Raw genomic sequence first — 27,472 nt, 5'->3', positions numbered from 1 at the left:
ACCCTCCCACCCCACCCCCATCCCTCATCCACCACCTTCCATTTTATAATCTTTGTTGGCATGTCCCGGATACAACAAAGTGGCTGGTCTTTTTTTTTGTTTGTTTGTTTGCTCCTACGCCCTTCCTCTTCAGAGCCCTTTAGGGCTGGGGGTGGTGAGGAAGAGAGAGAGAGAGAACCATAAAGGATAACATGAATAATGAATACCACCTCCTGTTTTATAACACCCAGCCCTAGACTAACCCCAGAAGGCAGATGGGAATTTGTATTTTTCCAGGAGTAGAGAAGGGAGCAGCTGTGACCTGAGCCTTTACTGAGAAAGCCTCAGACCTAGGCATTTGCCCAACCTGCCCTAGGGATGTTGGTTCCTCCATGTCTAGCATTATGGGCAAGGCAGAATAGCAGTGACAGCGGATTTCCTCTCCCTGTTGTCCAGAGAGGGTCAGCTCTGCTATGTTCCTTCTGCTATGCCTCGGCTAGGTTTTCGAAAAGCATTTGTGCTTGTCTTAGCTGGTCTTACCAAGTTGGAAAGATCTAGAGTAAGGAGACCAGCCTGGCTAAGTTCATTGCCCAATGCTGGCCACTAAAGCAATGAATGCCTTTGACTACAGCAATTCATAAAGGTCATCTGCAAAGGTTTGTGGAGCTCCAGTCCATATTGGTGACGGGTGTGACCACACTGACTTAAATCTCAGGTCTTTAAAATATCCCAGGAAGGGTGAACTCTATAATATGTCAACGGAAACCCAGTGAAATTAAGCATCTTATTTAAGGCCACATTTGGCAGAAGCAGGTTTAGAACTCATGGGTCCTGACTCCCAAAGTGCCTTGCTGTCCTCTTACAGCTGAGAAGGTCATGAGACATACTCTTCTTGGCTTTAGACCAATTTAATAAATATTGATGAAGCATCTTATCCAGCCAAGTACTCTTCTGAGGTCCTGCCCGATCTAGAGGTGGACTTCTTTTCTGGAAGCCTGTGCCAGAGGCAGGCAAGCCCTGGTAGGTCCTTCTAGGGATACTTCAGTTTGCTTCTTTAACCTCTCTGTTCAGCATTGCCTATCTGTCCTTCAAAGACAGGCCTAACTAAATTCAGAGAGCAGAATCCCTAGAAGGGACAGCAACTCAAGAAGGCTGTCTACAAAGTTGAAACTAATGCTGTTCAGTCATTTTTTTCAGTCACATCTGACTCTTTGTGACCACATTTGGGGTTTTCTCAGCAATGATACTAGAGCAGTTTGCCATTTCCTTCTCCAGCTCATTTTACAGATGAGGAAACGGAGGCAAACAGAGTTAAGTGACTTGCCCAGGGTCACACGCTAGTAAGTGTCTGAGGCCGGATTTGAACTCAAGGAGATGAGTCTTCCTGAGTCCAGGCCCAGCACTTTTTCCACTGTTCCACTTAGCCACTCTTATAAAACTAGTATAAATGACTTATTCTTCTACAGCTTCCCCAGGGACCAGTTCTAGCATTTATTCATCAACTTCCCTGCCAGAAGTTCTCTCCTACGACTTACTAAAACCCTCCTAGCTTGGACAGCAGTCAACGTCTGAGGCTGGATTTGACCTCAGGGAGAGGTGTCTTCCTGACTACAGTTCCAACACTCTATCCACGGCACTGCCCAGCTGCCCTGACAAAGTTGAAAAGTGCTTGTCAAGTCAGTAAACGTTTACTAAGTGGCTACAGTGTGCCAAACATTGTGCTAAGCACTAAAAATGAACAGAAAAATGAAAACTGTCCCTTCCCTGAATGAGCTTACATTCTAATGGGGGGAACAACATGAAAACAGCTATTTGCAAACAAGATATGGACAGAATGAAGTAGAGATTGTCTCAGAGGGAAGGCATTAGCATTAAGGGGTATCAGGAAAGTCTATGTGAAGAAGGTAGGATTTTAGTTGAGACTTAAAGGTCTTTACCTGAGATTTCGTTTTAGTTTTTTGTGTTTTTGCTTTTTGGAGGGCAATTGGAGTTAAGTGACTTGCCCAAGGTCACACAGCTAGTTTTTGTGTTAAGTGTCTGAGGCTGGATTTGAACTCAGGTCCTCCTGACTCCAGGGCCAGCGCTCTATTCACTGTGCCACCCAACTGCTCCCTTTACCTGAGATTTCAAGGCTTGTGAACTGGTTGATGGAGGAGGTTCCTCCACCAATGAAATCTTGGAATCCTCAAGTGTTGATACACATCGATCTGTGCCCATCTTGGGCTCAGGCACTCTGGGGATGAAGAATCCAGAAGACTTGGTACTTGCTCCTCTGGAGCTCACATTCCTATTTCCACATCAATGGACTAAGGCCAAATCATTCCCTCTTTCCTGGCCTGTTTCCTCGTTTGTAAACTAGATCAATGATTTTTAAATTGTTTGATATCAGGACTCCTTTATGCTTTTAAAAATATTACTACTATATTAAAAATTATCGAGTGCCCCCTCTCCCAAAGAGCTTTTGTTAATCTGGGTTATAGGTCTTGATATTTATTGTATTAGAAATTTAACATCTTAGTGTTATTATGAAAATAATTTTGTCCTTGTGGACACCCTCAAAGAGTTTTGGGGTAGGTAGGTTCCAAGCCATACTTGGATTACAACTAGACTAAAGAGATGATTTCTCTAAGTATTTTCCCAGCTCTGAATCTTTGAATCCCCTAGAGAGAATCCCCCAACCTCCATTCTGATACCAGCCCCAGTATGTTAAACCTGCATGGGATTCTGCAAGGAGAGAGCATTAGCCCCACTCCTGACCCCAGGTCCTCCTAACATGGGACCCTGGGGCTTCTCTCTCTTCTGGCGCTATCCTTTCAGAACCCAAAAAGAGGAGAGCTACATCCCTTACTGTAGTACTTTCTGCCCCAGGATAAAGGCTGTTCCATCAACCTGGATGCTTCTCAAGAACTGACTTTTCACGTGGCTACCCTGCAGATGAGATAAACGCTTAGAATAATGCCTCGGATTCACTGTTATTTCCCAAACTCCATCAGTCAACAAGCATGATTGGAGCACTTACTGTATTTACAAGGCACCGTGTTAGCTAGGATCTTTTAGCAGAGCGGTAATGGGGGAAGTACTGAATCAGGGATTAGAAGATCTGGATTCCAATCCCAGCCCTGCCACTTTAAAAGTCATATACACTCTGTGGCCCTCAGTTTCCTCATCTGTAAAATGAGGAGATTGAACTAGATGACTCCTAATGTTTCTTCCAAGTCAGAATCTCATGATCTCTTTTCTTGCCTCATTTGCCCCTTTCATGATCCCTAGAAGACAGGGAGAGCCAAAGGACATCCCCCTTAGGAGGGGGAAAGAGATACAAGGAGCCTGTGAATTGTATAATATCAAACACAGTGACTCTGGGCCAGAAGTCCTCAGCTTCTTGATGGCCATTCTGATATCAGCATCTCTCCTTTAGCTCCAACCCCCTTCCTCCCCTGAGGGCATCCAGAAGGAGAAGTGAGATTGACAGATGCCTGGAAGCAGATACACAGAGTGTCTCAAGGTGCTTGTCGCCACTGAGAGGAGATGGCAGTTTTCCTCCCTTCTTCCCTCTTTCCATCTTTCCCTTGTACATATATCTATATGTGTACACATAATGCTTGGCACATTGTAGGTGCTTAATAAAAGTCTGATGATTTATTATTTGATCAGGCTGGGAGAGAAGGGTCAGAAAATCTTTATCCCAGTTGGACTGAAGCATTTACAGGAAGGGTAGCTAGGTGGCTCAGTGAATAGAGTGCCAGGCCTGGAGTCAAGAAGGCTTGTCTTCCTGAATTCAAATCTGACCTCAGACACTTACTAGCTTTGTGACCTTGGGCAAGTCACTTAACCCTATTTACCTCAGTTTCCTCATCTGTCAAATGAGATGGAGAAAGAAATGGCAAACCACTCCAGTATCTTTGCCAAGAAAACTCCAAATAGGATCATGAATCTTCAGACACGACTGAAAAATGTGGACTGACACCCTCACTTTCTTCCCCTACATTTCCACAAACATATCTGGCCAGGAGAGGTTAGGGGCAGAATTGAGTGAAAGGCCTTACATGAGGTAAGTCAGTGTGGCCCTTAGCACAGTCTTGGAGAAGATAAAGAAGTTCCAGGGCTGATGGTTTTGAAGACTAGTGCAAACATTTGTCTTCACATTTCTGTCTGCTCAGCTGAAAGGCAGATTCAACTCCTCCAGACTCTGGAATGGGGGCTAAGAACCACATGTGTGTTTGGGTAGAGCTAAAGGGTGTGTGAAGGGGAGGCATAAATCTCTAAGTAATGGGACTTCTCCATGACTACAGTCCCACCACCGGCCCCAGCTATGTGATTTCATGGAAAGAATGCCTTATTTGGAGTCAGGACCTGGGCTCCAAGCCCAGTTTGGCCACCAACTAGCTGTGTGACCTTGGGAAAACTTCTTCACCTGCTTCTTGTCACCCGTCTACCTCCTAGCTGCCTCTCAGACCTGCTCTCTTCTTCCCCTCGCTATAAAACCTCTCTGTCTTTTGTTCTCTTCTCCTTTGGAATGATTGAGTTAAAGGGACACAGTCAACGACATTTCCTAACCTATTTGTCCTCTGGTGTTCCTGCTCTGAAAACATGCAGAGGGCATCCGTGTGCTTTTCTTACCATTAAAAAAAATTGGCATTTTACTCTTTTATGACCCTAATGCACCCTGAAATTTAGAGATCCAGCAAGTTAAAAAAAATCAAAGCAGTCCTGCCTTTGGTTCCTTCTTAATAGCAACAGAATGCCATTTAATTGCAGACTCATTTCCCAATCCGGTGCTGTGTTATTTTATGTGTCTGCTGCACGCTCAGCCATAATGAGGCAGGCCGGATTGGATGACCCTTCAAGGCCCAGAGCCGAATTCCCATCAGCCTCTGTTGTCCCTTTAACATAGCTTGCTTGGTTCAGCCTCCTTGTTTGCTCTTCAGCTTCATCCAAGCTCTCCCTGGATGCAACAGAAACAGCCCAGCTCTGGAAACTGTGATTAGCAATCTTGTTTTACTGTATGTAGAGTCATCGGAGGTGGGGTGGGATCGGGAAAGAAAGCTCCGGGCACCTGTTTGTGGGAGTTCTACCTGTCCGATGGGGGTTTGGGTCTTAGCTTGTCCTTTTTTTAATTTAGTTCAAAATTTCAGGAAAGCAGCCACTTCAGCAGCGAGCCTGAAGGGATTTAGCCAGATCAGGCCTCTGTTACCTTACAAAATGTGCCTCCTTGTTTTCTTTGAACTGAGCAGCATGGGGAGCTGGAGCAACAGGAACAGGGAAGGGAATGTGACTTGGGTTAATCTCACTGGGGCCCCTGAAGAGTGGTAGGTTGGCGTTGTTATTTGTTTGTTTGTTTGTTTGTTTAAACCTTGTCTGTACAGGTATAGCTGCTTCCTGCCCTTCCTTATAGACCCCATTGTAGGGTAGCTATGATGTATCTCCTAAGGCAAATTTCAGGAAGAGAAAACACAAAGATGAACCCCATCAGGCAGTGTCTAAGATGGCCAGAGAGAAAGCTGACAGCTTGCCTCTTTTCCCTCATCCTAAACCAAGCCTAGGGTCACATCAAGTGGCATAGGTTGGGAAACCTGGCAACAAGAAGGAAGTGTGTGTGTGTGTGTGTGTGTGTGTGTGTGTGTGTGTGCTCAGTTATGTATGTATGCGTGTGTGCTTGTCTGTCTGAACTGTCCCTTCCTCCCTTTGCTGCAGATGAATGAGAGTGAGACTCTCATCAGTATGGTGAACCGAATGGTGGAAAATTCTTCCCCCAGGGCCCAGCTATTCATGCAAGTAAGACCCCTGCCTAGCAGCTTTCACTGCTAATGTCATTCCAGCTGCTTGTGCATGGCAGAACCAACCCATCCAGGAGCAGGGGCTTCATCTGCCCCATGCTCCCATTTACCAATATCATCTCCATCGAAATTCGCTCAGCGCTGCTTCCCTTTCTCAACATCATCATGGCTCTGGTGTTCTTCACTTCCATGGGGAACATTTAAGCCCATTTGCCACTCCATCAAAGCCATTCATGCAGCACCTGGCCAATGCCAACATCTCATGCTGCCCTGGGATCATCAGTCCTCTGGGGGTGGGTAGGCACTGTCTTTCATTGCCCAGAACTCCTGTCTTGAAAAATCTACTCCTAGACGGGAGTGGATTGGGCTAAGGGTTTGGATAGGACTGTTTGGAGCCATCCCAATGCCAGGAACCTAGGGGAATGATATGGCCTTCTCACTAGGTGAGACTTCCTAGGCACAGAATCTCCCTTCTGAGCTCGTCACTCCTGGGTGTGGGTTGAGCTCTGTCTGGTTCTCTGTCTAGTAGAGTTGGCTTTCAAACATTTTCATTCCACATTGCTATCATTACTCACCGCAACAGAAGCACCCCCTTCCCCAAACAGTCAGCCAGAGTCCTAGCACTCTGATTTCCCTCTGTCTCAGCACTGCAGTAGACCTGAGAAGGTAGGGGACAGGGATTCCAGGGGGAGGGGTTGAGAGGTGAGTGTGACTAGCATCTCCAGGTTATCCCTAAAATCCACCTGACTTCAGAGGATAAGAGGCAGGAGTATCCCCATCTCAGTGATGGGGACTGAGGCACAGACCAAGATAACCCAAGTCCTTCAGCCAATAGAACAGAGTATGACTCCAGGCCAGATTTTGGAGCCCAAGCCAAAGATGCTGATGGAGGCTGGCCTTGAACAACAGCTGGATGAAAGCTGGGAGGTCGGCATCCTCACCACCTCCAGCCTTATCATTCTGTCATACTCACTGGCTTTTTCTCCAACAGGTTCCTTCGTACTCAGAGGTGTTCCGGGATGGCGTCCATACTTACAAGTTAAACGAGCAAGACACCGATGTAAGAGCAATTCTCCCTGCTTCCTCTATCCAGTCCAGGCTCTTCCTGCTATCGCCCCTTATCTGCCCTCTCCTCTATAGAGGTCCCCTTTCACCCATGTCTCTTGTCACTGGTTTTTCCATCCATTTGACTCACACCCTTTGTCACAGGCACAGCCCACCCAACTTCTCCCATCTACTGCAGTCCAACTGCTCCCTTTCCTTCCTTCCTTCCCATTCTTGCTTGTGTGTGCACCTTTCTCTGGCTTGGATCCCATCACGGAGTCTTACACGGGTGGAAGCGTGGGCTATCCTCAGGCCTATGACTCTTCCCTGACTGTGGAGGTGGGGGAGAAAGGGAGAGGAAAAATCAATTAACCAGGATTTATTGGCCACTTATTCTGTAGTACCTGCTTTCAAAGAACTGATAGTCTTCCAGGGAGGCAGTGTGGTTCAGTGGAAAGACTCTGAAGCCGGAGGATCTGAGTTTAAACCTGTGATGCTTATTACCTCTGTGACCTCAGGTTAATGTCCCAGAGCCTCAGTTTCCTCATTCAAAACTTGAGAGTGGGGGACTAGATAGAAATGAGAGGCTTAGAATAAATGGTTTATTTTATTATATAAATTTATTATTAAATAAATATTTTATTATATAAATTTATTATTAAATAAATATCCTGTCCAGCCCTAGAACTCTATCCTCTGATCCTAGCCAGGGGGACAATACTTATGCATGGAAAGAAAAATTAGCCTCTAATAGAAGAAGTAGCTAGCGATGCAATGGAGAGAGCATCAGACTTGAAGTGAGGAAGACCAGGGTTCTAATCCAGCTTCAGGCACTTACTAGCTGCGTGACCCTGGACAAGTCATTTAACTCTGTCATCTAACTGTCAGTTTCTTTATCTGTAAATTCAGCATAACAACAGCATCTATCTTGTAGGGTTGCTGTGAGGATCAAATGATTATATACATATGTGTGTATATATATATATATATATAATAAATATTTTTTTAAAGTACTAAGCACAATTCCTGGCACATTTTGCTGTTCAATTGTTTCGGTTGTGTCCAACTCTTTGTGACCTCATTTGGGGTTTTCTTAGCAAAGATTTTGAGGTGATTTGCTAGCTCATTTTACAGCTGAGGAAACTGAGGCAAACAGGGTGAAGTGACTTGCCCAAGGTCACACAGCTAGTAAGGATCTGAGGCCAGATTTGAACTCTGCAAGATGAGTTTTCCTGACTGCAGGCCTGGCTCTCTGTCCATTGCACCACCTAGCTACCCATGCCTGACACATAGTAGCTGGTATATAAATGTTTATTCCCATCCCTTTCCCTTGTAAGTATGTGGTTAGTGCCAAATGAATAGCTTTTAAGAGCTCTACAAAGTTATAGGAAGGACAGAGAGATATGAACTGGAGTGGCAGAGACCTCATGGAAGAAGTAGGACCTGAGCTGGGCCCTGAACAGTGGGTAGGATTTAAGTAAGAAAGAGTCAAGGAAGATATTTCCATCAGAGGAAAGAGTATAAACAAAGATGTGGCAGTAGGACTACCTTTAGCCAAATAGGCCTCCGTGAATTCCCCTTCCCCCATATCACTGGCTGCCTACTCATCAGTGTGACTGTGCACAGCAGCCTCGAGAGAGGTGCCGCCCTCTGCTGCCATCCAAACCAGGAGAGAAACTGAAGGGGAGTTGGCCTGGGCTATGGGGTCCCATGGCATAGCATCATGGGGAAGACTTGAAGTCAGAAGACCTGGGTTTGATTCCTGCTGTTGACATTTCCTAGCAGTGTAATTCTGAGCAAGACTCGGTTTCCTTATCTGTTAAATGAAGATAATTATGCTTGTAGTGCTTACCTTAGAGGATTATGAGGAAAGTTCTTCAAAAACCTTAAAGTCCTGTATGAATGGGTGTTATCGTTGAAAGAAAGGAGTAACAGAGAGAACCAAGCCGAAATTGAGTGTCCTATCCACTGTGCTGTGATTCCCAAAGATCCTTGGCCTTGGAAGTTGTGATATATTTTGTTTTATTAAATGTAATATTTTGATTACAGTCATATGAAGGAGAGAGTGAAGTCTGTACCTGAACATTTATTAGTTAGGGGGGATTCCTCTCTGCCAATAGAGATTAGTCACTCCTCTGTAACAAGAGTTGCCCAGGGGCATTGAGAGGGTGGGTGATTTGTCCTTGACCACACAGCTAATGCATGGCAGAGACAGGACTTCCTCCCAAGCCTTCTTGACTCCCAGGCCAGCCCTCTATCTTCTCCATCATGCTATCCCTCTACTCCTAGTGCTATTATTACACACACTTAACAGATGAAGAGACTAAGGACCAGAGAAGTTAAGTAAGTTGCCCAGGATCACATAGCTAGTAAGAGGCAGAACTGGGCCTCAAACCCCAGTCTTCCGATTCCAGTTCCAGGGCACTTTCTACTATGCCAGTAACTTCAGCTTGAGCACCAAGGAAGGGATTGCTGGGCACAATAAAGTCTCAGTTCCTCGAGGAACATGTCTGTGCCCCCTTTCCCAATGGGATCTTGGTCAGGGTCCCTTCCAAAATGAAGGACCCATCCCTCTGATTCTCTGTTGCCTAGGTAAATGTAGAGTCCATAGAGTTGTAGAAAGCCCAGGGCACTGGGGGGAATGGTGGATCTCAGCAGGGTGGTAGTATCTGGTGAATGAGCCCAGTCAGTGCAGGCAGACCCCTTGATTTAAATTGTTCAGCCTCCTCTTTTCTTCTCCCTCCCTTTTTTCTCCGGACCTCAGAAGCTTCTGGGCAAACTATGTGAGCAGAACAAGGTGGTGAGAGAACAGGATCGGCTTGTGCAGCAGCTCCGGGCAGAGAAGGTGAGGATCCTGAAGGTGTCCCAAGGTGTATGGAATGGGCCAGAGAGGTGGTTGGTTGGACAAAGGCTTACTCAGAGGGGATCTTGGCAGCCATCTCTAGCCATCCGTAAACAGATGAATGAATGTTTCTATTATACCTTTAACTGAGCTCTCATCCACTCCGTGGCCTGGGGAAAACAGGGCAGGTTTAAAGCTTTCCTTGAGGAAGCTGGTCAAATCCCCATGAAACCAGATGGCACAGGCCTCATTGTCCTCTGGGGGGAATCCAGATACTTCCCATCACCCTTCCTCTTCCTATCCTCAGGAGAGCCTGGAGAGCGCTTTGATGGGCACCCACCAGGAGATGGAGATGTTTGGAAGCCAGCCTGCCTATCCTGAGAAGCTATTGCATAAAAAGGAATCCTTGCAGAACCAGCTGATCAACATTCGGGTCGAGTTGTCCCAGGCCACTACGGTAACTGGGGGAGGGAAAGAACGTTTCTCACCATCATCTCCCAGAAATCCAGCCTTTTAGGAAACCCACCTGTCCCTGGAGGGGAGTGAAGAACAGGGCATCCCTTTTAAAATAAATAACAGGCATATTAGCTTAATATTAGATGAGATCATCCCCTTTCCCACTAACCAGGTAACATTGGGACTCAACCTGAGGTGGAGTGGGGGAGTAAGAGGACTAAGACGACTTTGTTTCCCTGGCTGTTTTACTGTCTTTATTGCCAATGCCCATCCCTACCACATGGAGACCAGAGTGTAGAGAGTAGAGAATCTGTTTCTCTGCCAGTCCTGCTCAGGATGGGCAAGGCAACCCATGTCCAGTGAGAAAGAGAGTGCAGTAAGAGCCCAGTAACTCAGCTACTAGGGAGTCCTGGCTCAGTCACTTACTGCCAGCAGGATCTTAGAGAAATGACCTCACCTCTCTCAGCCTTTACTCCCTTATTTATAAAATGAGGGGGTTGGACTTCCAGGCCTCTGAAGTCCCTCCCAGCAGTAAATCAATCCTCAATCATCTCATGAAAAGAGGTGTGATGGGGAAAGCACACTTCACATTTTAGCTCTGTGGCTTCCTTTTTGCCCAAAGGCAAGTCACCACTCTGGGCCTCAGTTTCCACATCTGTAAAGAAAGGGGTTGGATGAGAAAAGATCTAAAGTTACCCGCTCTTCCCCCCACGTTGGATGATTCCATGACTCCAGGGCATGAAGCCTCCTCCTGGCTAGGGCACAATTTACTAACAGGCCTTCTTCTTTGTTGCCTTCTCCCAGCCTAAGTTTCTTTGCTTTCTAGCCAACTGGAATGATCAGGCCTGGGGTGAGGGAGGACACAGAATTAACCTTTTCCTGCCCACCCACATGCTTGGGCTGCAGGAGGATTTTAATGTCTCTTATTTCCAACTAACATCCTCTGGTGAGGAAGGGGTGATTTCTGTTCTTTCTGTTCTGGTTCTATTGCTAGAGGCTGTACATATGGAGGAGGGGGGGAGGGATCTACCTACCTCCCACCAGGATTTAAGCAACACTAGGGTTTGTTTCTTGGGCCCTTTTCCTTTTTGATCTCCATGTGCCTCCAAGGACTTTCCATGCCCAACATGGGCATCCCAGCACCCCTCCCCACCTCTGGATCACCTGGCTCCTGCTTCCCAGGACTGAGGGGGGAGAGGGATCTTCTTGGTGACCAGGCTTTCTCAGCTATCCTCCCCTCCCTACTTGCTACAGGCTTTGACTAACAGCACCATAGAGTATGAAACTCTAGAGGGGGAGGTCTCTGCCCTGCATGATGACCTTTGGGAGCAGCTCAACTTGGACATCCAGGTGAGCAGGGCCCTAGGATAGGTGTGGGGGGGAGGGGAGGGAGGTCTGGCAGGGCTCCTTTAATCCAGAGCAGAAGGGACTTTGTCAGCTTTCTCATTTGCCTTAAAGTGCAGGAGGTTAAAGGGAGAGGAAGCTTTCTGAGGCAAAGAGAGAAGGCTGAGGGGCAACATACCAGTAGGCTTCAAGTCTGGATGGCCCTTAAAGATGACCAGACTCCATCTCAACAGAGAGAGTAGAGGATGAGGAGCAGGCATTCAGGCTAGAGATAAGAATTCCTGACTGCAAGGTTATTAAAACCCAGGAAGGTAACCTCCTTTCTTGAAGACTTTAAGAATAGAAGAGACATTTATCTGTGTGGTTTCTTTGGAGTCAGGGGCAAGACTATGGTGACCTCTGGCTTCTGGTTGCTTTGTAGCACTGTCTGTCTTGCACAAAGGCCTACCTTTTCCTTAGCTAGCTTTGACAGCCACATCTCTCACCCTCTAACAAACTCTGCCCCTCTCTCTCATCTCTCTCTGCTTACCTGTAGTTCCCTTTGTCCTGATCTCTACTCCTACTATGGAGCTGGTTAATTATGGAACCAGTCTTCAGAAGAACAGGCCTAGAATGTCATAATTAGGTACACTATAGATGCTGAAAATTAAAAAAAAAAAATCAAACCTGCAAACCTTTGCTGCATCTAATTCATGAGATATTTAGACATGTAGCAACTGTTGCTTTGGCCACTAGCCCTGTAGTCTGGGGTCAGGGGTGGAGAACCTGTAGCCTCCAGGCTACATGAAGTTTGAATTCAGTCAAAGGGCTACACTTGAGGGCCTAGAGGGCCATGGGTGCCCCACCCCTGGTCTGAGTCATCTCTTCTATAGGAAAGCAATGTGGTAGAGGGGGGGAGGAGCCCTCCACTTGGAGTGAGAACTCTTAAGAACTGTATCACCCTGAGAAGGGAGATGCTTAATCTCTGATTCTTCATCTGGGCATAAGCACACTGGCACTACCTACATACCTACAAAGGGCTGTTGTGAGAAAAGCCCTTTATAAACCTTAAAGCACTAAATAAATTATTAGATTAGATTAGAAGCAGCTGGTAGTACAGGGGATAGAATGCTGAAACTCAAGCCAGGAAGACCTGAGTTCAAATTTGACTCTAGATACTTGCTAGTCGTGTGACCTTGGATAAGTCACTTAACCCCTGTCTAGGTCAGTTTTCCCATCTGTAAAATAGGGATATTAAATGTACCCACTTCCTAGGGTTGTGAGGATCAAATGAGATAATATTTGTAAAACACTTTACAAACCCTTAAGCACTATATAAATCCTTGCTATTATTATGAATACTAAAAAATAGTATTTGTGTAACCTCCCAGAATTATTGTAAATAATGATTACTAGGGAAATGTGATCTGTTGTTATTACAAGAAAGGAATGGGGTAGGGGGGGGAGAAATACAATAAACTGAAGGTGAAATCGAAATATTGCCCCTGTGGAGCTCACTAGCTTATAGACAGGGGTGGCATTATGGGAATGGCACTGGATTTAGGGATCAGAAAACCCAGGTTTGAATCTAGGGTCTGTCACTGAGCTAGGTGACCTTGGGTAAGTCATTGCCTTTTTTTTGTCTCTCAGTTTCCCAATCTTCATGATGGTGGAGCCAGACTAGGCTAGGGAATGCCCAGGTTGGGTTCCAAGGCTCAATACCAGGGTCCTAAGTCTGTTCAGAATGTCCACAGTAACATCATCCCACCCCTTTGCTTCCATTGTTTTGTTCAAAACAACTTTCCCTATAGCTCATGAGCCCTGTCTCCTCACTCCCCACTGTCCAAAGTGCTCCAAGGGAGGCTGTTTCACAGGAGATGCTGAGTGGGGAGGAGGCTGCCTCTGGGAAGGGTGAGGGTCCAGCCAAGTGTCACATTGCTGCCCCCACCTGGAGAATCCGTTGGTCCCCAAGGATTTGTTAAGGGTTTACTACATACCAGGTGTTTGCTGAGAGCTGCAAATACAAAGACAGCCATAAACAGTCCCTGCCTGTAAGGTGTTTTCATGTTAATATGAGAGAGATGACATATAAGTAACTATATACATAAAGTATATTCAAGGTAGTCAGGCGGCTCAGTGGATAGAGTACTGGGCCAGGAGTCAGGAGGACTTGAGTTCAAATCCAGCCTTAGATACCTACTAATTTTGTGACCCTGAGCAAGTCACTTTACCCTGTTTGCCTCAGTTTCCTCATCTGTCAAATGAGCTGGAGAAGGAAATGGCAAATCACTCCAGTATCTTTGCTGAGAAAACCCCAAAAGGGGTGATGAAGAGTCAGATGCAAATAATTGGTTAAACAGCAACAAATTGGAGAAAGTCTTTGAGGGAAGGTACTTGCTATGGACCAGTTGGTAGACCAGGGAAGTTTTCCTGCAGAAAGTGGGTTTTGAGCCGAGTCTGAAAGGAAGTCAGGGAGGTGAGGAGACATCATGGGAATAGCCAGGTATGGTCAGTACAAAGACATGAAGTCAAAAGATGGGACTCTTGTGTGCAAGGAAAAATTAGAAACCCAGTAAAATTGGACCATGGACTAAGTGGAGAGGAGCAAAGTATATGAAAGCAAAGTCAAAGAGAGGATTTGATATTTGATCTGCAGAATCAGAAGGATCCTGCCTGCTTCCAGTCCTAGGCTTAGGGACAGAAGGGACAAGGGGGCTGGAGAGCTGAGTTGGATGCGGGACACTCACACCTGGCTGCTTTGCCTTTATGCCTGTGGCTTTCAGAATGAGGTCCTTAACCGTCAAATCCAAAAGGAGATCTGGAGGATCCAGGATGTGATGGAGGGCCTTCGGAAGAACAACCCGTCCCGGGGCACAGACACCGCCAAGCACCGAGGTGGGCACTCAATCCCCTCTGCTGCCTGGTCTTGCCTTCACAGGCCCATGCGCTATGACCCTCAGCATCCTCCAGCTTGAGCAGAGGCTTGATGGTGCCCTTGACTTCCTGCCCTGGCACAGGGCCTCCTGGTCCTTTAGTCATTCATGATGCATTTGGGACCAGTGCCTTCTAAGGGCCCTGGAGCTATCCCCTTTTCCTTAGAGTTGAATAATCTCTCCCAAACTGGTGATGACCAGACCCCCTAAACAGAATATCTAAGGGCTCAAGCTCCTACGATTCCCTCCCCCCACTGAAAAAATGCAAAAAGTACAAGTTTCCCCCTCTGGCTCATGTTTTAACCTATTCCAAAATTTGTATTGTTTTGTTTTGGTTTTTTAGTTATCCTGGGACAGTATTGTTCCCTCTGTGACCCTAGCTCACTGTATTGGCCCTTCCACTGTTCTCAAGCTATTCTTTAGGAGAGACAGGAAAACCTATCCCTTTAAATATTCCAAGCACTGGCTTTGGGCCTATATGTCCAGCCTCTTTGCAACAGCTCTCAATCCCACCTACTCCAACACTTACCTCTCTCTTTTCTTCTCCCAAGGAGGGCTTGGCCCTTCAGCCACCTTCAGCTCCAATAGTCCCGCAAGCCCCCTCAGCTCAGCCAGCCTCACAAGCCCCCTGAGCCCATTCTCGATGGTGTCTGGTTCCCAGGGCTCTCCCACTAAGCCTGGACCTCATGAGGTAAGAGAAAAAAAAATGGAATCCTAGCGTTTGGGGAAGGAAGGGGAATGGAGGAGAGGAAATCTTCAAGCTGCATAAATTACCCATTTTTTCTAACTCCTCTTAAGCATTTAGACTTGTTCCTTTAAACCTCTTTGAAGTTGTCTGTCCTTGCCATACCCCCTTGGCCCCATGTGTCCTGTGTTCTTTTCTGTATATTTCACCTTCACCTTTCTTCATCCTACACCCATCACTTGGATCCCTTCCTAGGGACACCACTTTCCTGATGACTTTGAACTCTGTGGTATTCCTGAACACCAACTTGAGAAGCAAAGCATGCTGGTACCTTGGTGCCTTGACCAGAATAGAGGTTCAGAGCTCCTGTAGGTGAGAGGGTCTAGATCAGTAGGCTATGATGTGACCAGTCACCACAGTGCCTTCCTTGACGTTCTGTTCTTCAGAGGGTTACAAAGAAATAAAAGCCCCTCAGAACAATGAACAAGGAAGATTTAAAACCCAAGAAGCAATGGGAGAACAGCATAAAGCAGGATGTCATTGAAAGCCAGGCTGTGTATGCATGCTTGGGAGGGAGAAGTGGAGAAAGATCTGTTTCTATAGGAGGTGTCAGAGAAGGACGTGGAGGAGATGAAAGGCAAAGAAGCAAAGGGAGGACGTTCCATGTGGGCAAAGCAGCTCAGAGATGGGAATCAGGATGAGGCACCCACAGAAGCAGGCGCTGGGCTTACCTGAGCTCAGCTCAGCTCTGACACTTGCCAGCTGTGATCGGGGCCAGGCCACGTCCACCATCCGCTCTCTGACCAAAATGGCGGAGCCCTGTCTCTCACAGTCTTGTAGGGGCTAAGATGATATCTTTTATGTGAAAGTCTTTGCAGACTATAAAGCGCTATATAAATTTTGGCCATTATTTTATTGAGAGAAAAGCCTGGATGGATAGGGCAGGATCAGATAGGAGATCTTGAATGCCAGATGGGGAATTTTAGACTAGATGCTTAGTTAGTATCCCAGGACAGAGGTGAAGCTGGCTTGGCAAAAGGGGATGATGGTCTGGGTTTATTTTTACTGGGACCTCATCCCTGTTATCTCAGGAGAGGCAGTGTGGTGTCATGGAAAGTGAGCGGTGCCTGAGGGTCAGGAGACTTGGGTCATATTTCCAGCTCTGCCACGAAATTACTTAGTGACTTTAGGAAAGTGGCTTTAACCTCTCTGAGCCTCACTGGTAAATGAGAAAGTTGAATTAGTGGGTGTCTAAGGGCCCTTTGGGGGCAGCTAGGTGGTGCAGTGGATAGTGCCAAGAATGAAGTCAGCAAGACTCATCTTTCTGAGTTCAAATGTGGCCTCAGACACTTAATAGCTGTGTGACCCTGGGCAAGTCACTTCACTCTGTTTGCCTCAGTTTCCTCATCTGTAAAATGAGTTGGAGAAGGAGATGGCAAACCACTCCAGTATCTCTGCCAAGAAAACCCCAGATGGCGTCAGGAAGTGTCAGACACGACTGAACCCCATTAATAACCAGGTGCCTTTTAGATCTAACGTGCTATGGTTCCACGGTTCCACTAACACTCTCTTCTGTCCTCTTCTCAGCTGCTGCTCTTGCTCATAACACTCTGGCTTCCTCTCTGCCTCAGGAACCTGGGCCTCCTCGGCCTCCCCTCCCCAAAGCGTATGTCCCCCTGGAGTCTCCTCCAACAGTGCCTCCGCTCCCTAGTGAAAGCCGCTTCTGGCCTCACCCCAACTCTCCCTCCTGGCACCGGAGTGGCGAGCCAGCCAGGGGCCAGGTATCCACTCTCTGCACTCCCTGGTGGGCAGGGGAGAGGGAAGGGGGTACAAATGGGGGAAAGAACCAGGGTGAGGGTGGACTAGGCAATAGGGAACGGAGTCACTCCCTCCCTCCCCCCCTTTTATCCTAGCTTTCCAACAGTTCCATTTCTTTTGGGCTTCCTGCCCACCTGAATCTGTGTGCAGCCCTCTCTGGGGGTGAGGAGAGAGACAGACCAGAGAACTGCTGAGGTCCCTCTTTCCTCTTCAGCCTCTCTGGACACACATGGGTTCTCCCCTCCCTCCCCATCCCCTTCCCCCCACCTGAAGCCCACGGGCAGCCAAGGATGGTGGTATTGTATCTCTGGCTGGTAGACAGCCAGTGGAGAAAGGAGACCAGCTCTTGTCTGTGGTACCATCCTATGCTCAAGGATCCTTGACACCATCCCAGACAGCCTTGGTCCCCATTCTTTGCCTCTCTGTTACTCTCCTTTCCATCCTTCCTGAAGAGGATTTGCCTGGCCTCTTCCCCAGGCATAATCTCTCTCCAGGCAATAAGTACTTAAATAATCTTCTTTTCCACCACCCCTTCTAGCTTTTAATTCTCGACTGAACCCCCCTCAGGGATCTGAATAGGCTTTGGAGAGATAATATAGAATAATAGACTTGAAGTCAGGACACCTAAAGTCTAGTTTTAGCTCTGCCAAATACTACCTGTGTGATGCTGAATAATTACTTAATCTTTTTGGGCCTCAGTTTTCTCAACTGTAAAAATAAAGAAATTGGACTAGGTTGCCTCTAAGATCTTCCCTACCCCTTCCCTCTGACCCTGATCTAAATCTTCAATCCTATGATCCCTTAAGGATCTCTTTGAGCCTGTGTTCTGTGCCCTCCTGGGATCCTGTTAAGGATGCCTCATTGGCCCCTGTTGACTCAAGTCCAAGATGGAATCCTGAAAGTTCCTTCCTCACATCTTGGGGCACTACTCCCCTCCTCACCCAGCCTCTCCCTGAAATACAATAAATAAGAGTGTCAGCTGAATCTTTCTACAGCACTGTGCGGAATGACTGGACAGGTTGAGGTACCTGCCTGCTGCTGTGGACTGAGAAGCCCTCCAGAAGCCAGAGTCCCCCATTATATCCCAAGATACACTAGTGGTCTGTATTTCTCTCCCAAGATGCAGGTGGGATGTTCAATGGGCTTTAAAGGAGATGCTGAGAAGAATGGTACTGAATGAGAAATGCAGGACCTTCACCTTGGCATTCACCTCCCCTAAGCTCTTCTGTCATCTATCCCTAGCCAAAGGGAAGCTACGAGCAAGGCAAGAAGGACCCTCACCAGACGTCTCCTTTGGATGCCCCCAGAGACATCAGCCTCATGCCCACCAGACAGGAGCTGGAGGCTGACAAGCAGGCAGCTCTCAATAAAGGTATGTCCCATCTACATCATTCCCTGGGCCTTCTACCCCTGCCCCAAGACAAGGAAGTATTTTGTTGAGATGGGTGGTTTGGGAGTCAAGATTCCTGGCTTTTCTTCTTCACTTTGGGCAGATTTGAATCTTTTAAGGCCTCACTGTCTTCCTGTAGTGGTGAGTGGTATTTGGTGTGATGGGCTGTGGTAGATAGTATAGCCTATGTGATATATGGGGTCTCCTTCCAGAGGTGTCAAACTGTAGCCATTTACAGAAGAAGAAGATTAAAATGTAATCAAGAAATGTTTAACAAAATAAATAAAAATGCAACAGATGATGCTAACTTGTGGTTTTCTAAGTCAATTTGAGTTTGATACAAACACTGACCTATCCTGTCTCTTGTCTGATTTTTGGGATTCTGAAAGGAGCTAAGTCTGTCCTTGAGTCCCTCTTCCCTCTTTCTCCAGGAGATGCTGCTCCCCCCCCCCCCATCACCCTCATCAAACTACCCTTCTTTGTTGAACACTCTCCCCTTCTAATTCCTCTCAGTTGGCATTGTGCCCCCTCGGACAAAGTCACCCACTGATGAGGAGGTAGCACCATCAACGGTGGTGAGGAGGAGTGCCAGTGGGCTTCCCAATGGACCCCTCTCCCGGGTAAGTACCTAATCTGGCAGGCAAAGAAGGGTGGAGGAAGGGGAGGGAAACCAGAACGCAAGAACCAAAAGATCGGGAATATCGAGCTGACAGGGACATTGAGGTCACTGAGTCCAACCACTACAGATGAGGAAATGGAGACCAGAGGGGTTAAGTGATTTACCCAAGGTCGAACGAGCCTAAGTGACAGAGTTGGGATTCAAACTCAGGTCCTCTGACTATAAATCCAGCACTCAACTAATACCAGAGAGCTGTGTCTCAGCAACACCTTCCTCTCCTGCAATGTGCTAGGAAAAAGGAAACAGAGTTCCTTCCTTCACAGACCTTCCCATCTAACTGGGAGATGGTCACAGAACCTCAGAGTTGTAGGGGACCTCAGAGGTCATGTAGTATGGCCCACGCGTGCCACTGGCTCCACTCTGCCAGACACCCTCCAAAGAGGACAGGAGAGTCACTTTTGGACAGATCTAATGGTTAGGATGTTCCCCCTTACATCAAGCCTGAGTCTGCCTCTCTACCATTTCCACCTCTTGCTCTAGTCCTCACCCTTGGGGGGCTCACAGCCTGTTGAGAAAGGATGAGGGGACTCAGTTGTTACCCTCAAGGAGCTCCTGGTCTGATGAGAGAGACAGGAAAGATAATAGTGATGAATCAGGGCTTTCCCCATCAGGGAGTGGAGCTGTCCAAGCAGAAGCTGGGCAGACCTCTTCTCTGGGAGGACTTAGAGGAGATCCCTCCTGTAGGTAGGCTAGATGGCCTCTGGGGGCTCTTCCAACTCTGCCATTCTAAAAAGATGTGGGAACACAAATACAAAAATACAAAATTCATGGAGAATTTTGCCAAAGTGCAGGTAAACATAATGCAAACACATTCAGGAATGCAGAATGAAACAGAGATTGACATGGAATTAGGGATCAATCCAGGAAGGCTCTCTGAAGGAGGTGACTTTTGAGCCAAGGCAGGAGTTGGGAATGGCAGAGGGTGGGTGAGGGAACTAAGGGAGCCGTCCAGTACCTCCCCCTCCCCTCCCCTCCACACACACACACACCCACCCCCACCCCCTCCCAGCAGGAGCGTCCCAAGAGTGCAATGTTTCCCAACGAGGTGAAGGTCAAGATGAGTGTGGAGGAGCAGATCGACCGCATGAGGCGGCATCAGAACAGCTCCATGAAGGAGAAGCGGCGGAGCCTACAACTCCCAGCTGGCCCATCCCCTGACCCCACTGCCCGACCCTCCTACAAAGTGGTAAAACTCCCCCAGCCACCCCATGGGCATAGGGGGCTGTGAGACTCCCCTGCTCCCTGGGCATGGCCAGCCCGGCCAGTGGGCATTGTTGGGTAAGGGTGGGAAACTCCTCACTGGGATGACTGGGAGAGGCCTTGCTGGGGTGCCTGGAAGGGCCACTTTAAGTAGAATTCCATTCAACAAGCCTTTGCAAGGGGCCTGCTAGATGTAAGACACCACCATGCGGGCATTATGGAGAAAGAACAGAGAAGAAAATATAAGATACGGTTCCTACCTCAAGGAACTTGCAATCGGTTTGGGAAATAGGACACTCATGTGAGACATTTAGTTTGATATTAAGGAAAAATAGAATTGAGGAACAATATTATGTGGTGAGTTGCAGGGACAGTGAGGGAGACAGGAGGCCAGTGTTGGCCAGAGTTATCAGGGAAGGCTTCTTGGAGGAAATGGGACTTGAGGTGGCCATGATGGATGGATACGATTCAGATAGGCAGTAGAAGAGAAGACTGCATTCTAGCCAGGGAAAAGGGCACAAATGAGCTTTCAGAGTCAGAAGGGGATTGTAGGATCCTAGTTCCAGAGCTGGAAGAGACCTCAGAGGTCATCTAGTCCAGCCCCATCATCTTCCAGATGAGGAAATTGAGGCCCATGGTGGTTAAGTGATTTGCCTGATGTCACAGATGGGTCTCTTTTTGGGACCATGAGAAGCCAGCTGGCCTATTCCAGAAGGCAGTAGGAAAAAAGCAAGAGAGGAGATTGTTTAGGGAAGATGGGCCAAATTATGAAAGGCTTTGGAAGACGGCCGAGAAGTGGAGTTTAGAGTTTAATAACTAGGAGGGAAAGTCCTTCCCAGGGTGACCAGGACTAGGAGAGCCACACCTGGTTGATGACAGGGGAGGGTCAGGGCAGGGGGGACACAGGCCCCAAGTGGCCATGGCTTTGCTGGCTCCCAGGTGCGCCGTCACCGCAGTATCCATGAGGTGGACATCTCCAACTTGGAAGCAGCACTTCGGGCGGAGGAACCTGGTGGACAGGCCTATGAGACTCCCCAGGAAGAGATTGCCCGACTTCGAAAGATGGAACTAGAACCCCAACACTATGATGTGGACATCACCAAGGAGGTAAGAAGAAACTCCTGCCTCCCCACTTGGGGGCCACGGGCAGGGAACAGCCTGTAATCTCTGCATCCTCACACCTGTAGCTCTCCACGCCCGACAAAGTCTTCATCCCCGAACGGTACATTGAGCTGGAGCCAGAAACACCCCTGAGCCCAGAAGAGATGAAGGAGAAGCAGAAAAAGGTGGAAAGGATCAAAACTCTGATTGCCAAATCCAGGTGACTAGGCTTGGGGTGGGAGGAGGTGGCAGTATCACCTGCTCTCTCCCTGTCCTCACCCTCAGTACCCAGGGAACTCTGAGGGTCAGTGCCTTTGAGGCCCGCTTGTCCCTAGTGCCTCCAGCTGTGTACTCTGGTTCTTACCAAGTGCCATAGGCTCAATGCCTGCCCAGCTCTGGGCCTAGAGATCTGGGAGAAGAGAACATCTCCCCATCAGGACTTCTGTCAGCTGGGACTAACAGGGGCCTGAGCTCATACGTGGGCTGTCTGCCCATGATCATCCCAAACCATGTCCAAGACAAAACCACAGGCTGGCCTACATCCCTTTCTTACACACCCATTCTTCCATTGCCCTGTTGGGAGTCCTGTCTCCCCTTAAGACAGCCTTTGTCCATTTTAACTTGGTTTCACTCAGATAAATGGTGTCAGGGAATGCACCACCTATTTTCCTCTTCAGCCTATATCCTTGGGGATAACTTGCCTCCAGTGGAATGGAAAGTCCCTGAAGACAAGGTCCACCTCAATGTAGTACTTCTATTCTAGCACCCAGCACAGTGCCTGGGACGTGGTAGGTGCAGAGTCAAGGTTTGCTGTTTGATTGATTGTTACCGTGGGAAGCATATTCACCAGCTCCCTGTACCCCAGGGGAGCTCAACCTTTTTGGTATCCCAGTCTGGTGAAGCCTATGGATCCCTTCTCAAGATAATGTTTTGAAATGCATAACATGAACTACTTAAGATGACAAAGGAGACCAATTATATTGGAATAGAGCTGTCAAAACAATGTCTCTAATAATTTTGTGAACCCCAGGTTAAAGACACATAAAGCCTAGCATAGACACAGCTGCCTGAAGGGCCCCTGTATCACCCCGGCCCTCCGTGGGTATGTATCTGTGCTTCCCCAGTATGCAGAACGTGGTGCCCATGGGCGAGGGCGACTCGGTGGACGCGCCACAGGACCCCGAGAGCCAGCTTCAGGAGCAGGAGAAGAGGATTGAAATCTCCTGCACCCTGGCGACTGAGGCCTCCCGAAGGGGCCGCATGCTGTCTGGTGAGAGGGGGTGGGCCCTGCTCTGCCAGCAAGATCGGCTGCCCAGACTGACCCGGGGCTTGGGGCTGGGCCCAGACTTGGGCAGAGACATGTGGCTGCAAACTTAGGGCGAATTGTCAATAACTTGTCTGCCTCTACCAGCACTCCAGGGGCAGGCCTCTACCTTAGAGCAGATAAGGAAGAGGGCCTTCTTGTTCTCACCAGTTTCCATGTAGGTGACCAGGTACATTGCTCCCCTCCCCTTTTAGCACACACAGGTCCCTGGGAGTCTGAGGAAGGGACAGTCAGGCCAGCAGGCCCAGCAGTAATATTGGCAGACGGATTGGAGCAAGGAGAGTCAAAGTCTGCTCCCATGTTCTGCTTCTGTATCTTCCACCATCAGTTCCAGTAATCAATCCGCCAACCTCCCATAGCCACACAATTTGTACGTTTGGTGGCAAGCCCAGCCTTTCCCCACAGGAGGTTTGATCATCTGTGGCAAGGGGCACATACAGCAAGGAGGAGGCTTGACCCTGCCCTCAGGGAACTCTCAGTTTAATGGAAGAAATCTATTCTTTACTCTTGGGAAACTCCTATGTTTCATGGAAGAGACACAGTGTTCACCCTCAGGGAGCATTCACTCTCTCTGTCTTTCTGTCTCTCTCTAACTCTGTCTGTCTCTCTCTCACACACTCTCTCTCTCTCTCTCTCTCTCTCTCTCTCTCTCTCTCTCTCTCTCTCTCTCTCTCTCTCTCTCTCTCTCTCTCCTCTCTCCTCTCTCTCTCTCTCTCTCTCTCTCTCTCTCTCTCTCTCTCTCTCTCTCATAAGAGTAATGCAGTGAACCAACAGAGGGAACAATTTATGTCCCAGGCATGGTTTTTGGTGCTTGCCTCAGGTGCAAATATTCCTAGTTAAAACTCTGTAGGCAGCTAGGTGACCCAGTGGATAGAGTGCTGGACCTGGAGTCAGGAAGACTTGAGTTCAAATCCAGCCTCAGACACATACTAGCTGTGTGACCCTGAGCAAGTCACTTAACCCTGTTTACCTCAGTTTCCTGGAGAAGGAAATGGCAAACCACTCCAATATATCTTCAAGAAAACCCCCAAAAGGGTTCAATTGTATATGACTAAAACAAAAACAGATAGTATCATTGGTGGGTATGCCACTATAGACCTCCTTACCCATAAATGCATTTATAGAAGGCATATGAATCCTGTCAACTCCTAATTATTCATGTTCACCAGGTGGAAGAACCATAGCACAGATAATCCCTAAGCATCTCAATCCAAAAATAGATAATCAGAAAGGATTTTGATTTGTTTTGGGGATATATTTTATTTTGTGCATTTTACTATGGTGGTGTCTGGTCTATGAATCACTTCATAGGACTTTAAAACTGTCCTCCTATTTCCTTCTTTCATACTGGACATGAACACCACTATCTCTTAGAAGTCTCTCTTATCTTTTTTTAAACTTACAATCTCTGGATCAAGGGAAGTAATTCACTGGCTGAGTTTAAAAGGCTGCTCCTGATAGCTGATCCTGAATGTGGGGAGGGAATGTCAAAAGTCTTTCCCTTCCAGCTTCTGCTGGGCAGCCGGCAGCAAGCAAGTGTAAACAGACAGCTAATGTTATCTAAGGAGACCGAGCAAAGCTGCCACAGCCTTGTCTCCCTGCCCAGCCCTACTGGCGAGAGCTTAAAGATTTCCTGTTTTCCAGGAAGAAAATGGATAATTGGGAGTTGATTGGACACAGATACAAGGAGGTAGAGGCAGATGAGTAGGCTGTGATTGAGTTTAGCTGTGAATGTGGACCATTCTATCTGGGAAGGTCTGGGCAAGGGGGGAGAGAAACAGGACTGGGTAAAACTTAAACAAGTGGAAGGGACAAGATATATCAGAAGAAAGTAAAGCTGTAGTAATTCTTACTAAAGGAAGGAAGGAACATGGCAAACACTTAAAAGGCTTATTTAACTGCAGAGTAGGGAAATGAGACTGATGAGGCAGATAGGCATGGAGAGCTTTGTGTTCTGCAAGGAAAGAAGGGGAAGTGTGGTCCACATGAGTTGAGCAGATGATTATGCCAGTCTGACCTTAGAAAGAGGAGAGGCTAGACTAGACTACACACTGGTGATACCTAGATTATTCCTGACCCTGGGGACCTTTTTGAGAGAGATGAGAAAGAAACCAGTTCCTCCTAAGGAAAACAGGGCTAGACACACACATGACCTGTGGCAGAGATTTTACATCTAGAACACCGGCCATCCCATGAATCATGTCTGGTGGCACATAGGTTTTGGCTGGGGCACAGCCCTTGGAATGTTGGGTATTTGGTCCCATAAGAGGCTCAGTATCCCATAGGAAAGAAATGCCACTATTACATATAGATAGACATATGTATTACTCATCCTTATTCCTGATAATCACAAACATGGTTTTTCTCAAAGGTTCACTCTTAGGTTGTAGCAAGAGAAATTTTAGTTAGCCCCAGGGAAGAACTTTCTGATATTGAAGGTAATGTATATAATAGGGTCCAGCAATGGAATAATAATCATAGCTCATTAATACCATGCTTTACTGTTTACATAAAAACCCCACTTTCTTCCCAACAAAAATGTGCAGCAGCTAGGTAGCTCAAGTAATATTTTCCCCATTTTGTAGATGAGAAAACTAAGATCCAGAGAATGTCAGTTCCGTGGCTCAGGTCACACACCTCACATTCAAGTCAGAATTTGAACTCAGGTCTTCTGACTCTCAGAATGCTTTTCAAACTACAGCATGAATGATCTTCCCTGAGAGTTGTCCATTGGCTCTGGGCACAGCTGGGAGGCAGGTGGATGGATGGGATAAGACCTACAGAGTTGGAAGTGGGGTGGGGAGAAGGCAGCTTTCTGCATCAAGACTACAGGGCATGAGACTGTGGAGCTGGTTTGGGTATGAAGGCTTGAACAGGACTTGTCAGCATTTCCTTCCCAAACTGAACTTGACCCTCTAAAGGTCAAATTCTGTGCTATGGGCAAAAGGCAACTTCCTGTTTCAAAGGGAATAAAAACAAAACCCTTTACTGAAAAACCCTTCCCCAGTCCGGCCCCAGGGCCTTGGCTTTCTTTGCCATAGGCCTCCAGCCAGAGGTTCCATGAAAACAAAACCTGAACCGGCCTATCGGATTCCTCCTCTACACACATAGGCTTAGGTTTCGGCCCGTGCACTCAGAGCAAACAGCCACCTGGGTTCTGCCCAAACCCCAAATATTTAAAGAATGGCTGTGGCACTGCCAAACCTCAGGCATGGCTTACTGTCCCTGCTGCTTTGACTCTTGGGTTCTAGGGCCCAGAAAGCCTACAGCTGCACCCAGGGTATGGCAGGAGCCATTCCATCATGCAAAATGTGTATTGGTAGTGGAGTCATTGTGAGTGTACGCATTGACTGTGACAGGACAGAATCTGTGTGAGAGCTGTGCTCAGTGTTTGTGAAGGCCCATGTATCTGTGTGTGTGTGCACGTGTGTGTGCTGTAGGAAGAGAGAGTACTAGACCTGGGATCAGAAGATGTGGGTTTGAATTCCTGCCCTGCCAGTCATCATCCACTGTGGCCTTGGGGCCAGGTTACTTTCCCTCTCTGGGCCCCATTTTCTTTATCGGTTCAAATGAGGGGTTTGCTCAAAATCCTGTGACCCCATGGCCCTAGAATGTTGTACACTGTGTGTATGAGTGGGCAACTGTGAAGACATTGTACAGTACGGCCTCATTTACTTGGCATCATCAGATAAGGACTGGTTCCACTTAAGCCTGTTTTCCAGATGACCAAATTATATCCCTCCAATCAATCAATCAATCAATCAGCAAGTATTAACCTCGAACCTACTGGATGCTAGACACTGTGCAAGACAATGCAAATACAAATATCCTCACCAGACTGTGGGAAGAAGGGAAGGAAATAAGCTTTTATTAAGCACCTACTATGTTCCAAGCACTGTGCTAAACATTTTTACAAGCATCTCATTTGATCCTTACAACCACCCTGGATGTTAGGTGCTGTAATTATCCCCGTTTTACAGTCGAAGAAACTGAGGACAGAGAGGTTAGGTGCCATTTTCAGGGCTGCTAGTAAGTGTTTGAGGCTGAATTTGAACTTGGGTCTTCTTGACTCTGGGCCCAGTGCTGCCTCCAGTGGCACGAAGGAGTCCTCAGATGTCTGAGTGGCGTGGGATGGGAGTGCTCTTTTGGGTCAGCAGTGCAGGCTGCCGTGCTGAAGTAGGGAGACTATGGAGAAACTTCCCTGCCTCTTTAAAAAGATCTGGGTCATCTCCAGTCATGCTGATCTATATCTGGCCGCTGGACCCAGAGGCTCTGGAGGAGAAAGTGAGGCTGGTGACTCTGTACAGCCCTCCCTCACTTAAACCCAATTCACTTTCAAGTCATGGCATCACCTCCCTGATGTCATGGTCCCCTTTGAGAACAAGGAATAAACAACAATCACAGAATCTTAAAAAGAGGATACTGACCAACTTTGCTTGACTAACCATTTCTTAATGATGATCTGATTGGGCTCTTGAGGGACATATGTTTGCCCCAAAGGCCTCTGGGGACAAACATGTTTTTACTATCATGTTTTAAATTCCCCTTCCTGCTTTTAATTGTCTTTTTTTTTCATTCTATTGTCAGCTGTGACTTCTTATTACTAGCATTTCTACCTTAGCAAGTAGCCCAACTTCGCCCATTTTCCTTCTAAATTTTTGGCATCTAATTTAGTCACTTACTTTCTCAGATCACAGCAGACTTATTGGAGCTGTGTATGTGAGAAGTAAGAGTTGCTAGGTCTCTGAGGGAGGGGCTCACCCGTCAGTAAACTTGAAGTGGTTCAGCAAGCATTTATTGAACCACTGCCCTAGGGAAGGCACTGTACTGGCCCCTGCATAGATGGCATTAGCTTGAGAACACAGACTTCCCAGCATCAGCTTTGGCTGCATGGATCTTTCTAACTTACTTCTCCTATTCC

The 27,472-nt window shown here is 47.5% G+C and overlaps 1 protein-coding gene across 1 annotated transcript in view; it reads left to right on the top strand.

Moving 5' to 3' along the window:
- The window catches only part of PLEKHA6 (pleckstrin homology domain containing A6), a 217,570-nt gene that overhangs the window by 183,390 nt on the left and 6,708 nt on the right, over positions 1 to 27,472 (top strand). Inside the window, exons 13-26 of the mRNA XM_069074647.1 lie at positions 5,674 to 5,754; positions 6,748 to 6,816; positions 9,565 to 9,645; positions 9,950 to 10,099; positions 11,353 to 11,448; positions 14,205 to 14,316; positions 14,906 to 15,045; positions 16,671 to 16,820; positions 18,100 to 18,229; positions 18,761 to 18,867; positions 19,936 to 20,112; positions 21,066 to 21,233; positions 21,314 to 21,447; positions 22,352 to 22,497. Coding sequence (XP_068930748.1) covers positions 5,674 to 5,754; positions 6,748 to 6,816; positions 9,565 to 9,645; positions 9,950 to 10,099; positions 11,353 to 11,448; positions 14,205 to 14,316; positions 14,906 to 15,045; positions 16,671 to 16,820; positions 18,100 to 18,229; positions 18,761 to 18,867; positions 19,936 to 20,112; positions 21,066 to 21,233; positions 21,314 to 21,447; positions 22,352 to 22,497 — 1,741 coding nt within the window. The remainder of the gene's footprint in view (positions 1 to 5,673; positions 5,755 to 6,747; positions 6,817 to 9,564; positions 9,646 to 9,949; positions 10,100 to 11,352; positions 11,449 to 14,204; positions 14,317 to 14,905; positions 15,046 to 16,670; positions 16,821 to 18,099; positions 18,230 to 18,760; positions 18,868 to 19,935; positions 20,113 to 21,065; positions 21,234 to 21,313; positions 21,448 to 22,351; positions 22,498 to 27,472) is intronic.

This window comes from Petaurus breviceps, unplaced genomic scaffold, assembly GCF_028583685.1.
Source record: "Petaurus breviceps papuanus isolate PSGF00001 unplaced genomic scaffold, PetGlider_PUasm1.0 90895, whole genome shotgun sequence".
NCBI lineage: Eukaryota > Metazoa > Chordata > Mammalia > Diprotodontia > Petauridae > Petaurus > Petaurus breviceps.
Note: the sequence above shows the minus strand (reverse complement) of the source record. Positions and strands in the feature narration are given on the sequence as shown.